Genomic DNA, 18339 nt, shown 5'->3' on the forward strand with positions numbered 1-18339 from the left:
ACGGACAGAAGACGGACAAAGCAAGAGCGATAGCAATAGAAGCAAGACGGTATGTCGTAAACAGAAAGACAAGTCAGCAAAGGGCAGAGGCAGAGGCCCGTCTACGTTAACATTGCAGTGTGCCGGTGAGCAAGTGGTTTATGGCGATGACGTCGTTATGGCTGAGAGCAGAAATGAGAAATCGTGACGACTTGCCACGCAAGAGAAAAAAGGGAATCCTATGTGGGGACTGTTCAAATGTGGGCGTGAGTAAGGATGTAATCTGAAATCAACGCACGAAAAGATGAGGGAGATGTCTGAAAAAAGAAATAATGAGAGCATCGCAATTGAGCTAAGAGGGAAAAGGAGGATATAAACCAGAACGAAAAATGGAATAAAGAAAACAAAAACAAAAAAAAAGCTTGAAGAACTTCCAATTGGATAATAGGGGAGAAAAGGTCTTGAAGAGGCACCAGCAATACATGCATGGCATGTACACCAGGCAAGATGAATCTTCATCAAGCACGGACAATCGGGAGGAGTCGCGATCTCAGCAGCCCGAGCTCAGCTCAAAGCGCATCCAATCAAGCGAACATAATCCTCAACCAAATCACCCTCACTTTCAGTAGTCCCGCCGCCAGTGTGAGGAACCAAGTCCCGAGAGCCTAGTAAGTATAAGTAGAGCGCTCCGCACACGATTAATGAACGGACCCGTATTGCTCGTAGAAACGCTGTTGCTGCCGCTGCTCGTGCTCATCCTTCAGTTGCTGTCGGTACGAGCGGGCGACATTCTGCTCATGTTGTTGTTGTTGTTCCGCCTGGCGCTGATGATAAGCCTGCTGAGCTTGGTGTTGCTGGTAGCTATTATGCTGTTGCTGGTCCTGTCTCTGGTGTTGCGAATAATAGTTGTCATGGGACGTCTTCATCGGCGGGTGCAGCGCGCTGAGCTGCGACATCGGCGAGTCATCTCCATTAGCAACCATAGGTGGGTGCAAATAGCTCGAAAGGAAATCCCGTTCGTCTTCTCTTCCTCCGGAGGCATTGATGTTGTTAGACATCATCGGTGGGTGCAAGAAGTCCATTGGGAAATCCTTGTGGCCGCCTGAAACTGTCATAGAGGTATCTTCGGAAGGAAGCATCGGTGGATGCACAGGGAAAGCTGGAGACTTGTCTGGCTGCTGCGGCATCATTGGCGGATGCCAATACGCGTCCTGCGCGCGAAGACTTCCACCTGAGCTCGAACTGAACGAGTACCCGAACGTCGAAGCTCCGCTGCCACTACCATAGCCGAGGCCGAAATCGAAAGAAGACCGACTCGCAGTCGTCGCAGATGAAGCCTCGGTAGGGTAGGAGGAATAAGATGTCGTTGAAGACGGTGGCTCACTCGCGGAGTCAATGCTCATGCGTCGGCGCTTGCTCATCCGGTCCTCTTCGTCCTGGCCATGCTGCACATTTGAATTATAGTTCCCATTGCCATCTTCGCCAAAAATAAACGGGCGCTGAAGGTAATCAGGGTGGTATGGACCAGGGAATGACGGCTGTGAAAACATGAGGTTGCTTGTGTCATAGTGGCCATTAGAAGAGAAGATGCTGGCGGTGCCTATGCCCATGCCACCGGTACCGAAATCCGACGTGTTCACTCCCGCAGAAGCAGAGCTCGCGAAGTCATAGTCTTCTGGACTGAAGCTATATGCTGGCTGGGCGGTTGAGCTATCCGGTGCAAGCGTCGGAGATTGCCTCTCGCCCGAACCACCAGACGAAGGTGAAGGCCGGCGCGAAGCACCTGGGGAGGCAGAGGGTGTCTCCCCAGAACCTACACGACGTGCGTCATGACGAGACCTCTTGCGGATGATGTCGGACTTCATGGAGATGGGTCGGGATGAGCCGTGAAGTTTAAAGCTACGAAGCAAGGGGTGAGTAATGAGTAAAGTTGGAAGACAACACGCAGATCGTGAGATGAAGAAACGTGCATGACGACAGCATAACCATGATTCGAGAAGTGGTATAGCGAAGTCAATGGAGAACAGGTACTCACTAGAGTCCGCATCTATTTCCCCGAGGAAAGTCGTAAAGAAGACAAAGCAGCAATCAGTCGTCACTTCACATTCAAAACCGCGCGATAGAAGCACTTACGCATTGCAAACCGTCTTGCCTTCGTCATCCTTACGCCAGAGAGGCGTGGTCGTAGTATGGCAGTTATAGCATTGAGCTGATATTTTTGTAAACCAATTGATTAGAACTTTGCAGAACATGAGTAAGACGAATCAGAGTTTACCGGGCTCGCCCATAGCGTCCGAGTTATCATTGCGCGGTGCAGATTGCTGCCGACCTTCTCCGTGCTGGTTGCGCATGCTCTTGGGGCGCGGCTTTTTGTGCTGTAAATCGAAACAAATCAGTTTATAATTATATCGAGAAAATGCAAGAAACAAACCAGTTTGCAGTAGAGTCCGCAAGCGTTGCAGTTTAGCTCGTCATTAAGGCCTCTGCGCCAGAGAGGAGTGTGCGTTGCGCCGCAGTTGCTACATTCTGCCTTGACGCCGCCCGGAGCGGTTGAGCCGGAGCCGTCTGAGTTGCGAGAAGTAGAGGCAGTCGCACTCGTTACGCTGGCACTGAGAGGGTTCGAACGAGAGGAGCTGGTGCGCACGGTCAACGAAGGCTTGCCTGAGCGTCCTCCTACGGAGGGCGTCGGTGTAGAAACAGTGTTCGAGGAGACTTGCGCAGGGTGGATTGTGGACGGGAGATTCTCCTGTGTGTCCAAAACATTCTTCATATCAATGTCGATTGCGCTGTTCGACTGTGGGCTGCTCCACTCGTCGGGGCTCTGCGGTTCACGTTCATACTCAGCACGCGACATTTCCTTTAGGATTTCGTCAAGAGGGAGCTCGATGGTCGGGCGGGCAATCTGGAAGGCCTCACGATCACGCACCGTTGCTGCGTCTTCGCCATACGACAAAGAAGTGACCAACGACGGCTGAGTGAACAGCAGCGCAGATGGACCAAAGTCCGAAGTAAAGAGCGTCGGGAAGCGTATCGTCGCCGAGTGATTATTGTCGGCAACGGAATTACTATCGTGGGACCATTGTGCATAGGAATTCGTGTCAGGCGAGAAGTCGGGCGGAGGAGTAGGCTTGCGGCCAAGGTCCGTCAGGCTCGGGGGATCCTTTTCATATTCCTTGTCCTGGGCATGCGTGCTCTGCCCTTGATCATTCTCGGCATGCGCAGCACTTGCGCGTGTCGCGGGACGCCGTCGGTGGACTGTGTCCCGGAACTGGCTGCTTGGCTTCAAGTCAGGCTTGCGGACACCGCTGAGCGGGCCAGGTGCGTCATGGAAGGAACCAGCAGGCTGGTCAACCGCGAAGGTAAATTGCATGCGCTTAAGCGGACGGCCTGATCCTTGTGTCGCGGACTCGTATCGTGAGCGCTCTCTTTCTTCCGCGCGCTGCCGCAGCTTCTCCGCAGCCTGGTTGAGCTTGAAGTCGGGCGCCTCGAGCTCCTCGATTGCGCTGCGGGCAATGATCGTCATTCGGGTCCGGAGCCGACGGCCGAAGGAGAGAAGCCCGCATACAACGCGCAAAGGAAGACGAGCCGACGTGACCGGAACGACGAGAGCGATAGCGACGAACACCCACGGTGATGAGCGCGTGCACAGGATTTGATCAGAGGCGAACAGGCGTCATAGGAGAGAGAAAAAAGGTAAGCAAGTTAGCATGTGGGTGGGTTGAGGGTTGAAATTCACGCGAAAAATGCGCTTTCAAGGAAAAAATGACGAGAGTGGCTAAAAGTAAAGAGACGCACCGGCCCTTCTCCTTGTCGAGCTTGTCGCCCATATTCTTGGAGAGCTTCTTGAATTCACGCTTGGATTTAGCATTGTCTGTGTCGACAATGACGGTCTGGAGATGCCAGAGCCGCCAGCTGAGGTTCTCGAGTCGCTGACCCTGTTCGAGGTAGCTCGCGACCTTGGTGCACACCTACGTAGAAATACATCCGTGCATGAGTGACGTGCATCGGGATAAGATAGGGAGAGCTATATTCAGACCTTCCATGTCTTTGTGAGTGCGTCGCTGTCGCCGAGGTTGCTGAAAGCGACGAAGGACTTGTTGCCCTATATGCGGTGTGTCAGCCAATCACAAGCACGCGCGGGAGCTGGAAAGCAGGTGGCTGGGCAGAGAATGCTCACCTTGAACTTGAGGTTGAGAATGGAGGAGGGCATGGCGGACGCTGCGTCGAAACCAGTCGTGTGTGTTCGTCGCAGCAGTCGTGGCGGGGGCAAGGACTGGAAAGAGGGAAGGGAGGAGGGGGAGCTAAAGTACTAGGAGGAGAGCAGTGAGGGGGGCAGTGGGCGGGAGGAGTTTAGTAGGCACAAGTGGACTGCGTATGTAATAAGGACCTAATAGCCGGAAACGCTGGCCGCCCACGTTTCGTCTCTTTCCTGTTCCTGTGTATATCCCCATCGCCTTCGATTTTCATTTCCCTCTCTCCATCTCGGCACTCGTCCATACTAACCATATCCTGCCTTATTCTCGTTATTCACAACGTGCCCAATCTCAAATAATAATAAATTCTCTCTGTCTATCTCTGTCTCTCAACAACGCCCTCTTCGCACTGCATGCACATCATCCACATGCATACACCCACCTTGCATTTCTTCTTTTTTGTGTTTCTTTCCCTCGCACTCAGCAAATAAAAGTACAATGGCATATATGCATGCGTGTTGGAGCACTGCAAATTTCCCGTGCACGTAGAAGTGGTTCGAAACACGTACAGAAACAAATGTACGTTGGAAACCGCGAAAATGAAGGAAGGAAACGAGGTGGGGCTCTACGCTAGGCAGCTGGTCATCAGGACTACAGGGCTACTCGCACAAGCAAGAATTTGAAAGAAAGGAAAAATAAATTCATCCACAAATCGCATCAAACCTCCTCAGTTGGCCGTTAGCCGAAACCAACGAACCATAGTACAGATAGAGTCGAGTCGCGTAAGAGCGTAAGAAAAAAACAAGAATAACTCCCAGTAGCCGTCTTGAACCTCGAAGGTTCTTCCCCTCGTACAAAGAACAAGACCATCATCATCATCATCCGCAACGCAGATTGAGAACCCGCCTCGGGTGTCCACGCATCTGGCGCCTTCCAATGATCCCACTGCCCAGTTCCATTGAAATCATCCGGCCCACTGAGCCAATATTCAGTAATTCAGTATTCACTTCACTAAGCCAGCCAACCAAGCAAGGTAAAGTGTCCCCGCGCGATTTCGCCGACGTCAGTCCGTCAGTCTCCGTCTCTACGCACGCACGCACGTTCTTATTCTCATTACTGTATTACTGTATACAACTCTCAGCCACCACGCTCAACCCAACTCAAATCAACTCTGCCGACCGAGTCAGGTTGGTACAAGATGCACTCATGCAAAAGAAGTCTCATGGGTACCCATCCGACGGATTCCGTATCTCGCTTTCGCCAGCCAAATGGGCGAAATGAACGCAAAGTCCCCCGGTCCAGGACTCCAGCATCCCATCACGCTTCCCAGCCAGTCTTCGTTTTTTCCCTAGACCTTCGCGCGCTTGTACCCCCTTACAAGTCAAGTGAGTCCAGTGCTCACTCAGAACCCTCATCAGTTTTCCTGTGCTATCATCGTACACCCTCCAACGTGACCTATGCACTCTCGCCGATGTCCTCCAGTCTAGATCTCTCCATCCAGACCAGTGCTCCGTATTCGTTAACTCGCCTGCCTGTACTTATTTTTTTAGTTATTTTTAGTACGTTGTATTTTACGCCTGTATCTTTTGAGTTGAGGAGCTATGTATGCTGCCGGTTCATGATGTCGGTGGCATATATGCACGCAGTTTTTGTTACTTACAACTTTTATTATAATATTTATTTATGTTACATCCCCGCATCACAAAACACATATCACCCATGATACTTTGATGGGCTTTGACACTCTGTGTACTAGGATTGATCGCAACTAGTGCTGTCATTGCTGTGCAAGAAACAGAAGAACCTGTTCTCAACCTTCCACCCACCCATCATCCTCCAACTAAACGAAACTAGAAATGAAAATCAGATCCCACAACAATAATCGCCGAACGAGACAGAGATGGTGCAAGAAGCGCTCGCGGACCTATGCTACCCTCTATCCGTCATACTACTACTATCATCAAGGCGGAGTTCGGACTTCCTAGACAGATCTGTGTGTGTCACTTCGCTTCGGTAGCTCAGGGTAGGGTAAACAGCTAGGGTAGAGAAAGAAAGAAAGAAGTCAAGTAAGTATGAACTTAATTTTCGCAAACTCACGCGTTACTCGTGGTCTATAAGTGTTGTACGACTCTACGAGTCGAAGCGCGGGTATCGTGCATATGAGGTGTACGTACACATGCCAATCAGCATGCATATTAGTGATGTCTATATGTTTGTCTTTCTGTGTACTTGTCCTCTTATCCTCCCAGGAGCTCTTACCTAGTTTACCATAACAACATAACACTCTTCTACTCGTCTTGCATTCTTTGGTTTCTTGTTCACTCGCACATAAGGGATAAGGAGCGCCTAGGACCTAAGGACTAGTACTTCCTCGTGATTATGACTTCCTGTGCTTCCCGTGCTTCTAATGATTTCTATGATCCATGTATTACAGCTCAATTCAAATGCACATATCCCTTTACTCCTTAGGACACCCGAGGATGGCTTAGTGCAGATTCTCGAAGCACCTTCTCGTTCTCCCGACCTCCCGTTCTTTCTTTCTCCCGCTCCTGACTTGCCCTTGCCTCACCTTTTCACACTGCAGTACAAGGTTCATGCAGTATGTATGCATCCGGGTTCCCAGATACTAAGTACGGACAGTCTTCTTTCTTCTCGCTTTGATTCGAGTCATCTCGTTACCTTCCGCAACGACGTATCATCCTCGAAGGTACACCAGTATTAACTTCCGAGAATCCTTACGAGTTGCGAAGGACCGGTATTACACCTGTGTCCCTGTAAAAATGAAAGAAAAGGTAAAATTCATACGCAACAGCTTCAGAGTTTCGTATACGCGCCCTTCGTGGACTCGTAATAATGAGATAAGCAAGTTATTCTCCGTGAGTTCACCGAGAACCACGAAGTTGAAGAAGGGCGAGCTGGCCAGGAATTTACATAGATTCCCGATGAGCCGGATTTTTTAATTTACCTATATATTGCTAACTTGGATGCACCATCGTATTCTCGTGTACTCTTGTCTTGTACCGCAAATAATTGCGGAGTGCTAGTCCATGGGATGAGCGGCTGGGAGTGAGAGCTTGTTGGAGCCGCGGCCATATGTGGGTTAAGTCAGGCGGTTCGTAATAATAATGGATTCTTGTTAATTCCTGACTGGTCAAGTGAGCGCTTGAGTGATAAGACTAGGCGATTTCTCCTCTTGAAGAACCATCACTTCGATGTTTACCTTTGTTTAGTCCTATCAGTTGTCTCCACCATTCACAATGCCACCGCAGCTTTCGTTTCTCTCAACCAAAGAAAGGAACATACTCACCTAAACTAAGTCTAAGATCCTCCACGTATCTCGAGGCGGAGTTTCTCCGCCCAAATAGGTTCCATCCAATTCTCATGCCATCATCGGGAATTTTCATTTCGCTTTTCATTTCGCCCCTTCGTCCTTCGTCTTATATTGGCTTGGTTCCCGTGCTCTCCCACTTCGCTTTTTTTTGTTCGACTGCTGAGATGAGTCCTTCTTCCCCGTACCCGAGCCAATTCAATTCATGAAGGGCTTATTATTCGTGAGCCCTGTCGGAGGTCGCCTCCACATCGCCGATACTTATTGCATTTCCTGTATCCGCTCATTACAATTCATTTCGACTCGATTCGTTCATGCTAGGCCAACTTTGGTTGACACCAGATCTGTACTTTCCGCTCAAAATAAAACAATTATTTACCTTTGCATTGTAGATGTATTTGTCCACCGCACAAGAGCAGTGCATTGGATTCCGAGATGATCGTCGAGAGCTTCATTGTTCCATTGAGGCTGCATTTGGCCCCTTTTTGCTTCCGTCGCAATGTTTTTCTTCTCTTGCTCTTTGGTGTCTTCTGAGTATACGTCTAGACCAAAACGTAGCAAGAGAATCTAGCAAAGTTGAAACGGAGATTTGGTTCACATCGGTCAATCCTTTCTTCTCGTATTCCACCTGCTTTCTGCATAAACAATCAATCCAATCTTTCCCAGAAAAGTAACGCAGCAAAAGTAATGCTCACAAAAGGAAAATCCATGCTAGTCCGAGAACATCAGAAAGAAATAGAGACCTGTGCAGGATAAAAGCCTCGGATCACATCAAAATCCAAAGTTCCAAGGCTAGCACGTAAAATATATGGTGCCTGCCGTCACAACCAGCAACTCTCTTCCTGTGCACGACCCTAGCGACGAATGCGTAAATGTCGCTCCCAACACCGCAAAGTGGAGTAACAAATCGCGCGGGAGACTCGGAGCGGCTACCGACGGGCTTCTTCGGAGGTGTACCATGTCACCTGATCTACATCGGCATTTCCCTTAATGGCTCGGATGTTCGGAGCCTGTACCCGACACCACCAAAAATGATGCGAAACTCTGTTTGAGTGTGTTCGTCGGAGTACTGCGACGCATATGATTTTCACGTCCTATGTTTGTATACTGTATTGGGACGGAATGTCGTAAAGAGAATTGTTGAATACACAGCCCCGCACACGGCCTATCAGCGCCAACGGAGAGCAATGAATTAGTGGCGTATCAGCAACTCACGAAGGAATTACAAACATGGAGATCCCCTACACTGAGTGAACGGACGATACGGTCGGAGAGCGGGAATGAGCCTCTACTGGCGCCAAGGAGTTAAGCCAGAGCCGGAGTGCAAAGGTCAGATGCTTGTTCAATTTCTTCCATCTCTTTGGCATTACGAACCTCACCGTTTACTCGTGCATGATGGACGACAAGGCACGATTCCAGGTATTGGATAAGCTCAAAGAAGATGCGGCGCGTGCAGCGTAAGATCGTGGGCTGGCGCTCGGTTACCATAAAGCATTCAATCACTACCGGATCATCAAACTCGTGTATGTCGCCGGCTAGCAGATTCATGGCCTTTCAAATAGACACAACACGACCTTCGCAAAACGCGAGTCGCTGAATTAGGCATGATGCTCCTCCTATACAGGCCTCTTGAAATTTATACGGCGTCTGTGCGCCAGAATTGTGCCTACAAGTTGTCATACACAGATTCTTGACGATCCAAACTACAAAACTTCATGGATCAAAAGCCCCTGTAAAATACAATGGAGAATGCCATGGACACAGCAACAAGTGTGCGCTCACCCTAACTGTCCATGTCTTCGCGTGATCCATGCTGTTACCGCGAGCTCTGTAAATATGGAAAGCAGACCAGAGCCCCTTGAGACAACTTTTCTGTTCTATGTCGAGTAGTTCAGGGACAGTAGCTTCACAGTTCGGCTGGTATTTTGCATGAGTTCTTACATGCATGCCAACAGGACAAGACCACCAAGTATATCCAGCTAAAGTACAAAAAATAGAGTAGCACATCTGTTCTTGCAAATAACCTTATTCGTATTCGACTGTAATGCTGCATTATTCAGTGCATGCTTCGTAGGGTATCAGGAATAGACCCCAGTGTCTGGACACGACTCGCAAATGACCAAGTGACACCGCTGCACATTTTGTCTTTTGCCGTGCCGTAACGTCGGGAAGGGACCTCAGCTCCAACAAACGAACTGGGGCGTTGAAGGGCCTGTGAGACACCAAAGATAAGGTAGAGTCAGATGTGCACTGCTCAATGGTCCCCATGCCCTCGAAGTCACTTTCGCTCGTCATCTAGAACGAGCTTCAATAGATATGCAGTTATATGGCTGCAGATAACAAGGCTACCTCCACATGACACATTCGTGAATAGCTTGTGTGAGATGCTTGAGCGATAATATTGGTTTAGCGTTTCATCAGACGACCGACTTCATCGGTGTTTCGGAAATAAGAAGGTTCACTAAACTATCAATAAGCAGCTGTGAAGTCGGCGGCGAAGTTCCAAGGCGCATTGTACGACGGTGTGCTATGAGGAAATGTCGACACAATGAGCAATGTTCGGATGTATAATTAGCCCTCATACGTACTTCCGTCCTTCTGATGCTCGCACCAACCCGAAATGCGGCATATGGAGGCAAAGACTCCGACTGTCCAGACTTTCCAAATCGGTGGTATCGCCGAGACAAAATACTCACATCGTTCGAGAAGAGCAAGAACGACTAGGAACCAGAGAATATGCACGTGCGATCGGCAAGATATCTTGTCGGATGACGGAGGAGGAGCAGTCTGGCAACTCCGGATCTTCACGAGCCAGTGATGATCGGCAGGATGCAATCCAAGGGAGGAAACCCAAGTTGTCCTAATACTCAAAAAACAGGCATTTGGCGCAACATACGTCGAGTGGGTAACGTGTTCAAACGTCATCATAGTTGGATCTAATTCCACCTATCGAACGGGAACGATGCATGTTTGCAACGAGGTGTGTAGCTGCTGTTCATCTACGCTTCCCAGTCCTACTATCTATCCCAAGATCAATCGGGAACCGCTAGCTGCTTAATCAAATGGGACACAAAATAGTTAGCTGCAAGATTATCAACAGAATCCAAAGGGAAAAAAGGACGTGTTTCGATAGAGGATGGCTAACGCGCACCGCGTTCCAGGGCCTCGAGACGCGTAGTTGTTCAATTGCTCACCTCTGACAACTGGTGATCTGGCATGTCACGAAAACATACGAGGACTTATCGAGGAGGCAATTCTGAATTTTAGAAAAGTTTGATCGTAAGTATCGTAGTGTCCCCTTCGTAAATCGCAAGTGGTGGTGGCTGTAAATTATACCAGTGTCCGTCCAGGGATGCCAGACCGAGATATCGCGCACGTGATTTTAATACTTGTGAGAACTTTAAACCATATCCGGACTCTCACCGTGCGACACGCTCGACGACGAGGAGTTGAGGCAGCTAGCAAGAGCCACGAGCACGCTGCGCAAAGAACAACTCTTGTTTGCTGCTTATAGCTACTTGAGCTTGCTATCTAGCTTTAACTTATACCCTAATCTCTTCTCTGGCGACACTCAATACTGCTCGCGACGTGGAGACTGAACGCAGCCTTGGCATTCTATGCCTGATATACCCCTTAAACCTCTTGGTAGAAACAAGCATTCCAGAGAGGGCTACACACAACTCCAAGCTGGAGACGATACAGAAGAAGAAATCAGGGCAGCGAACGGTTCAGGAACGGCAGACGACAGAATGCCAATGTCAACTAGAGTTGCTGCCGCCGCATACAAGGGCAAGAGGCCTGCTCGCCCTTCGGCGTTGAAATTTGAAGATTATCACGACGAAGAAGAAACACTTCTCGGAAATCAAGAGCGTGAAGAGACGTATGATATGGAGCGTGCCCTTCAGCGAAGACCACAGACCTCAGAAATTCCTCGTTCGGTCAGTATTACTTTTCCTGGTTCAATATTTATTGGCTTAAGAATATCTACAGCCAAGCACAAGTTCGAAATCAAGTTTAGGCATTCTTCCTAGTGGGCAGAAGGACAAGTCACGAACTATACCATTTCGACCGCCGGGTAAGTCTCCTCCGCTCAACTAAGAGAGTCAACTCCTTCATGACAACTATAGATAAATTTCAAAGCAAATTTCCTGCAAATATTGTCCGCAACCAAAAGTATAACGTCTTTACATTCTTGCCCATTGTTCTATATGAACAATTCAAATTCTTCTTCAACTTGTACTTTCTACTTGTCGCACTGTCCCAATTTGTTCCACAACTGAGAATTGGTAAGTGCTCATGCACACACTGAATGTCCACGATTAAGGCTCTGCCTAGGACTCCTTGTCACGTACATCGCGCCATTGGCATTTGTCCTAACCGTCACGATGGGCAAAGAGGCGTACGATGACTATAAACGTCACCTGCGAGACAAAGAAGCCAATTCTACTAAATATCTCATTCTGGAACCTACTTCTTCTCCCCAAAGCTCTCACGATGACTTGCCCGAGAATGACGATGACGTTACCAACCCGGACGCACCGTTAAACACTTCCACGGGGCCTCACACTCGAGCTGTTCCAAGCTCAAAAATCCGTGTTGGGGACCTTGTTTTTCTTGAGAAGAATCAACGCGTCCCTGCAGATATGGTCCTTTTGCGGACGTCAGACGCTAGTGGCACCTGTTTCATACGTACTGATCAACTTGACGGTGAAACGGATTGGAAGCTGCGTGTTGCTGTGCCCACCTGTCAGAAACTACGGTCTGACAAGGATTTGTTACGATTAGACGCAGAGATCTACGGTTTGTCTCTCGTTTCAAGGTTCGACGCGTAGACTAATCAGTTGGCTTGTAGCTGATAGTCCGATAAAGGACATCCACACTTTCATTGGGACATTTTCCATCAACAATCCACCCGCTGACCACCTCTCTGAAGGTGTACCTCTTGGCCCGGTCCCCAAAGTTGAACCTCTTACTGTTGAGAACGTCTTGTGGTCGAATACAGTTCTCGCAGCAGGATCTGCTATCGGTTTAGTGATCTACACTGGTTCCGAAACCCGCGCCGTTATGAATACTAGTCACCCCGAAACGAAGACTGGCTTGCTCGAGATAGAGATCAACCGTCTTGCTAAGATCCTTTGCACAGTAACCTTCGCACTATCCATTGCCATGGTGGCACTGAACGGGTTCCGTGGCCAGTGGTATATTTACGTTTTCAGGTTTCTTATTCTATTTTCTTCCATTATTCCTATCAGGTCAGTCGAACGTTATTCAAGTATAATTATTGAGAGAATTAATCCTGGCATTAGCCTTCGGGTAAATCTGGACATGGGGAAGACGGTGTACTCGCATCTCATCATGACGGATAATGAGATTCCGAACACAATCGTCAGGACCAGTACCCTGCCTGAAGAACTGGGACGCATAGAATACCTCCTAAGCGACAAGACAGGGACATTGACGCAAAATGGTCTGTCACTATCCCCTTCCTTTGTATTAAATCGCTAACCAAGGTCGAACGTAGAGATGGAGCTCAAGAAGTTACATATGGGGACTATGTCGTATGGCTCTGACTCAATGGACGAAGTCGCCCATCAACTTGCTCTTGCCTTTGGGCTGAGTGCTGAACAAGGTAAGCCTCGTAATTTCATTACCCCAATTACCGGCCAATAAGGGACTTCCTAGCTTCGCTTCGGAAAGGAACCACTCCAACCGGCATTCAATTTTCCACAAGAGGCCGGCGCGACATGTCTTCAAGGGTAAAGGACGTTGTCACTAGTCTCGCGCTTTGCCACAATGTATGTATGAGAAAATGCATCTTTAGAGTACACTTGATTGAACCTTGCTCAGGTTACTCCCGTTACAAATGACGATGGTACTGTGACCTACCAGGCATCCTCGCCAGATGAGGTGGCTATTGTCAGATGGACTGAATCAGTTGGACTCACGCTCGTCTTTCGCGATCGCACCCATATGACTTTACAAACACCGGAAGGAGCGCACCTAGAGTTCGAGGTGTTAGATATTTTCCCATTCACGTCAGAATCAAAGCGCATGGGCATACTTGTTCGGGAAATAACATCCGGCGAGGTAATTTTCTTACAGAAGGGAGCAGATGTTGTGATGGCGAAGATCGTTCAACGCAATGACTGGCTTGAAGAGGAATGCGCGAACATGGCACGCGAGGGTCTCCGGACACTTGTAATCGGCAGGAAACGACTTAGTGAAGAGGCATACACTACATTCAAAGACCGCTATCATGAAGCCAGTGTTCAATTGCAGAATAGGAACGAAGCCATGGCGGATGTGGCTGCGGAGTTTCTGGAACATGATTTGGAGCTTTTAGGGCTGACCGGCGTCGAAGACAAGCTACAAGACGATGTCAAGCTGACGATCGAGCTACTCCGTAATGCGGGAATTAAGATCTGGATGTTGACTGGCGACAAAATCGAAACGGCAACTTGTATTGCGATATCAACGAAGCTTGTCGCACGAAATCAGTATATACATCAGGTCGCTAAGCGTGAGTCGACGTTCGCACGCTCAAGTGTCTGTATTGAGCTTGATCACTTTTAGTGAAAAATTCGGACGAGGTGAAACATCAATTGGATTTCCTCCAGGCGAAGCCCGACTGTTGTTTAGTCATCGACGGAGAGTCGCTACAAGTGTGCTTAAACATCTTCAAGAACGAGTTTATTGAAATCGCGACTAAGCTTTCTGCTGTTGTTGCTTGCCGTTGTTCGCCAACTCAAAAGGCAGACATCGCAAGGTTAATACGAAAACACACCAAAAAGCGAGTCTGCTGCATTGGGGATGGTGGAAACGACGTGAGCATGATCCAGGCTTCAGACGTCGGTAAGATATTTCAAAGCACTTTGCTGCTAGCCGGGCAAATCAGCTCAACTTTCGTTTTAGGTGTTGGCATTGTTGGAAAGGAGGGCAAACAGGCTTCGCTAGCTGCAGATTTCTCCGTCACGCAGTTTAGCCACCTGACCAAACTCTTGCTCTGGCATGGCCGGAACTCGTACAAGCGGTCTGCCAAGCTTGCACAATTCGTGATTCACCGTGGTCTCGTAATCTCCATCATGCAATGCGTGTTCTCCGCGATCTTCTACTTCGCACCCATAGCACTGTACCAGGGCTGGCTCCTGGCCGGCTACGCGACAATTTACACAATGGCACCCGTGTTCTCGCTCGTTCTGGACCGCGACGTGAACGAGGACGTTGCACTTTTGTACCCCGAATTATACAAGGAGCTCGTAAAGGTCAGTTTGCGCGTCTAATGACTTCTCACAGTGGGCTTTTCGCGGTATTCATATTTCTTTTTGCGTGAATAGGGTCGATCACTTTCATTTAAGACGTTCTTCATGTGGCTCATGATCAGCGTTTACCAAGGTGAGTCGGTCTAGCCAATGTGCCTTCTTAGGTCATAGGCACGACGCAACGCAAATGATCTGACTTTTGGTCCGGGAAATTAAAGGCGGAGCTATTATGATCATGTCCCTGTTACTATTTGAGACCGAGTTTCTCAACATCGTATCAATTTCGTTCACGGCACTCGTATTGAATGAGTTAATTATGGTAGCCGTCGAAATAACGACATGGTAAGTCCCGCGTTCCCCTAACGTGTCTGGTTGTACGCTTTGAGAAGACTAATCAATATCACCCTGGGGTCTGGATCTAGGCATGTGTACATGGTGCTTTCGGAGATCGTTACGCTATTGATATACGCTGTTAGCATGTTCTTCCTACCGGAATACTTCGGTTTGTTGTACCGTCTTATGCACGGACCCGCAGGTTACTCATCTATTTCTCTCGTTGCAGATCTCGCTTTTGTGACGACCGTTCGATTCGCATGGAAAGTAGGCTTGATCGTGGCAGTTAGCGCGTTCCCTCTATACCTCTACAAACTCATCCGCAGCCGCGTTCGACCTTCAACATCAAGTAAATTATTATAGCCTTAGTAGATCTCACTTCATCGGGGGACTCTCACATATGTTCGCTCACTAGCACTACTACTACCCACCATTTTTTTACCTGTAATGTTTAACATAATTTTATTGATTCGGAACATGTGGAAATATTCTTATGAGCGCTTTGTCAATTCTGCAGTTGAGAAATAAGAGCTGTTATGGGCAAAACTAAAGAACAAGCTAAATATTTGTGTAAAGAAGGACAAGATAGGGGCAAGTACAGAGTGGTTAGGAAATTGGCTACGAAGGTCCAGAACGAGTCAGCAGTTGCACACGTGCGACTGCGCTGACCAGTCTGATGCAATGTCAGTTACCAGTGCTATGTGGTGGTGGAGTTGCTGTTGATTGACTATGATGCATGAAGGGCGGCGGAGCCCCAAAGAACGGAGAACCAGGTGCTTGCCAGTCATTCATTGGGCCAGTTGGAGGTGGATTACCAGGTCCTGGTCCCCAAAGACCCATACCTACAAGGTTCCCAGGCGCAGAACGCAGAGACGCTGGAGAAAACCCTTGCGACATTGATGCGTTTGACCAAGACGTTGCAGTGGCAACAGAACTGCGCGGACTGTGCCATACGTGTTGACCAACTGGTCCAGGGCCGACTACCCGCCCTCTATGTGTGGGAACGACTTCATCATCCTCAGCAATGAGAGCAGCTGATCCAAGACGCGGTTCTGAACTCGGTGAGGCTCTGCTCGGCGAGGCGCCTCCTGAACCCGGAGCGGAACTCGAGGTGTCGCCATTCATCCCGTTCGGGCGCCCGATGGGTGCAATGGGTGTGATGTTTGCTGTAGAAGCAGGAGGACGTGTTATAGGGCCAGGGTCTGCTGCGCTGGAGGCGCGACGGTTAGGTATTGGTACTCCTGGTGCCAAAACAGGTGACGTGGGGGTATTAAGCACGCCGACCTTGGACGGTGGCCCAATAGGTGACACTCCAATAGATGCAGCAGGACCCAATCCTCTGCCAAGCCCAGTTTCGAATGGAGGACCACCACCAAAGGTACGAATAGCAGAAGGACCAATCGGATTCGGCGCCTGCGGAAGATATCCAGCATAGCCCGGCATTGCCGTCGCAGGAGGGAAGGGCGCTCGCTGAGGAGACATCATAGCTGGAGGCATCCCGCCTGATGGATTCTGAGGGAAAGTAGGAGTTGTAGGTGGCATGTTAACAGGCACCGTTGGAGAAGACAGGGACGATTGAGACGATTGAGACGACAGAGGTGTCTGAACCGTCGCCACTATTGGGCGTGACGGCTGTCGGTTCAACTGCATAGGGGCAGACACAGGCGCAGAAGGACCAGGAGCCGCAGTCTGACCCGAGGGCTTGTTCAGAATCTTCTTCTGTGCCGACGCGGAATTCTGCTGCTGCTGTCGGGAACCAGAAGCCGTGGCATTGGCATGTGGTGAGGACGGAGGACGAGTCGACTTCGCAGCAGCAGCACGAGCCTGTTGTTGCTCTCGAGCCTGACGCTCCTTGGCATCCCGCTCTGCCTGCTCCTCTTTCTCCTTTGCCAACCGCCTTTCACGTTCTTCTTTTTCCTGTCGCTCCCTCTTGGCTTTCTCCACAGCTTTCTCTGCAGCTTGCCTGGCTTCTTTCTCCTCCCTTGCCTTACGTTCTTTCTCCTCACGCTCCCTCCGCTCAGCTTTCAGTCTCTCCTCCTTCTCTTTACGCTTACGGTCACGCTCTGCCTGTAGTTCCTTCTCCTCTGCCATGCGTTTCCGGCGTTCCTCCTCCCTCCGCTGCCTCTCCTCCTCAGCAGCCTTTCTCGCGGCCTCCCTCTTCACTCGCTCTTCCTCCCGTTTCTTCCGCTGTTCCTCCTCCAGCTTCTTCTGTCGCTCCCGAACCGCAGCCTCTTCAGCAGCACGCTCCGCTGCTTTTGCAGCCTTTTCCTCTTCCTTTGCCATCTTCTGTTGCCTTCATTGAATTGTCACGAGATCAGAATATGTCCTAATCAAGTGTATGGAAAATGCTCAGGATCATGGCATACCTCTTCTTGTCTTTCCTCTTCTGGTTCTCCTTTGCTTTCTTGGCCTCCCTCTTACTCCGTGCTGTCTCCTCCTCTTCCAGCTCTTGCAAAAGTTGCATTTGGCGCTCCCGGGCAATCTTCTCGCGATACGCACTCAACACACGTGCTTCAAACATGCGTGCTGCAAAGATCGAGAACATGCGCTTGCCCTCTTGTATCTTCTGCTCCTCTGTCAATACCTGATGCGAAATTCAGTGCGATCATGAAGTAGAATGAGGAATATTGCAAATACCTCTTCCTCCTCATCGTCCTCCTCATCTTCATCGTCCTCCTCATCGACATCCTCCTCATCACCTTCCTCGTCCTCCTCATCTTCACTGTCATCCTCTACATACCTGGCGGCATCATCCTCGCGTTGCATCCGACGTTCGGCAAGTTGCTCCATCATCTCCAAGAACTTCTGTCCGTCATTCTTGAGAAGATCATCTGCAACTGTCAGTATATTCCCGGGACCTGTCGTGAAAATCAAGCAAATCAAGGCAGAAATGCAAAGTATGAGTCAGCGTAGATGATCAATAAGAGAAAACTCGCCTGTGACGGCCAAGCTACTCCCAAAGCTAAAGAGGTCGTTTCGACCGTTTGCTTTTCCGTTAGGATCTTCTTCGTCCTCCTCGTCCTCCTCTTCCTCCTCGTCTTCATCCCCTTCCTCATAGTCAATTTCCTCTGCATCTGGGACATCGTCCTCATCGAACTCGGATCCAGGAACAATATCCTTCTTCGGGCCATTTGTAAGTGTATACTTATCACGGGCCGAAGGATGGTGGGAATGTACGTGTGCCCTTCTGGGGCCAACAGGAAGTCCGTCTTTGTCGAGCTCAACACTGCCCGGAAACGGGCCAGGA

General features: G+C 49.5%; 5 protein-coding genes across 5 annotated transcripts; 1 reads left to right on the plus strand and 4 right to left on the minus strand.

The window, feature by feature from the left end:
* Positions 1–601: 601 nt before the first annotated feature.
* Positions 602–4189, minus strand: FOMMEDRAFT_27143 (uncharacterized protein; the record flags this gene model as incomplete). The annotated part of the gene is made up of 9 exons (XM_007264564.1): positions 602–644; positions 691–1878; positions 2015–2026; positions 2113–2218; positions 2255–2354; positions 2411–3482; positions 3775–3947; positions 4016–4081; positions 4157–4189. The coding sequence occupies 9 exons, from the start codon at positions 4187–4189 to the stop codon at positions 602–604; spliced, it is 2793 nt and encodes a 930-aa protein (XP_007264626.1).
* A 2177-nt stretch (positions 4190–6366) lies between these two features.
* Positions 6367–8239, minus strand: FOMMEDRAFT_139538 (uncharacterized protein). Its single transcript, XM_007264565.1, has 5 exons — positions 8196–8239; positions 7880–8135; positions 7138–7817; positions 6432–7087; positions 6367–6377 (listed from the first exon to the last, which is right to left on the minus strand). The coding sequence occupies exons 3-4, from the start codon at positions 7263–7265 to the stop codon at positions 6931–6933; spliced, it is 285 nt and encodes a 94-aa protein (XP_007264627.1). The 5' UTR covers positions 7266–7817; positions 7880–8135; positions 8196–8239; the 3' UTR covers positions 6367–6377; positions 6432–6930.
* Positions 8240–9552: 1313 nt separating this feature from the next.
* Positions 9553–10425, minus strand: FOMMEDRAFT_153974 (uncharacterized protein; the record flags this gene model as incomplete). Its single annotated transcript, XM_007264566.1, has 4 exons — positions 9553–9712; positions 9783–9887; positions 9931–10027; positions 10089–10425. 4 exons carry the CDS (start codon positions 10423–10425, stop codon positions 9553–9555), a joined length of 699 nt encoding a protein of 232 aa, XP_007264628.1.
* A 1189-nt stretch (positions 10426–11614) lies between these two features.
* FOMMEDRAFT_81062 (phospholipid-translocating P-type ATPase) lies at positions 11615–15455 on the plus strand (the record flags this gene model as incomplete). Its single annotated transcript, XM_007264567.1, has 13 exons — positions 11615–11786; positions 11836–12300; positions 12353–12752; positions 12807–12967; positions 13022–13117; positions 13198–13295; positions 13348–14020; positions 14074–14352; positions 14413–14762; positions 14835–14892; positions 14978–15101; positions 15182–15261; positions 15322–15455. 13 exons carry the CDS (start codon positions 11615–11617, stop codon positions 15453–15455), a joined length of 3090 nt encoding a protein of 1029 aa, XP_007264629.1.
* A 1963-nt stretch (positions 15456–17418) lies between these two features.
* FOMMEDRAFT_79993 (uncharacterized protein) lies at positions 17419–17676 on the minus strand (the record flags this gene model as incomplete). The annotated part of the gene is made up of 1 exon (XM_007264568.1): positions 17419–17676. A coding segment is annotated over one exon (258 nt), but the record flags the coding sequence as incomplete, so codon positions are not given.
* Positions 17677–18339: the final 663 nt, after the last annotated feature.

The sequence above is a fragment of the Fomitiporia mediterranea genome, assembly GCF_000271605.1.
Source record: "Fomitiporia mediterranea MF3/22 unplaced genomic scaffold FOMMEscaffold_4, whole genome shotgun sequence".
In the NCBI taxonomy this organism is placed as follows: domain Eukaryota; kingdom Fungi; phylum Basidiomycota; class Agaricomycetes; order Hymenochaetales; family Hymenochaetaceae; genus Fomitiporia; species Fomitiporia mediterranea.

Excerpts from the sequence above, each read along its gene's own strand:
- FOMMEDRAFT_139538 (XM_007264565.1), bottom strand. The coding sequence starts at position 7,265 with ATGGCCGCGGCTCCAACAAGCTCTCACTCCCAGCCGCTCATCCCATGG. Across the intron at positions 7,088-7,137 it reads TCCAAGTTAGCAATATATAG|CTCGCCCTTCTTCAACTTCG; the intron begins GTAAATTAAAAA and ends ATTCCTGGCCAG.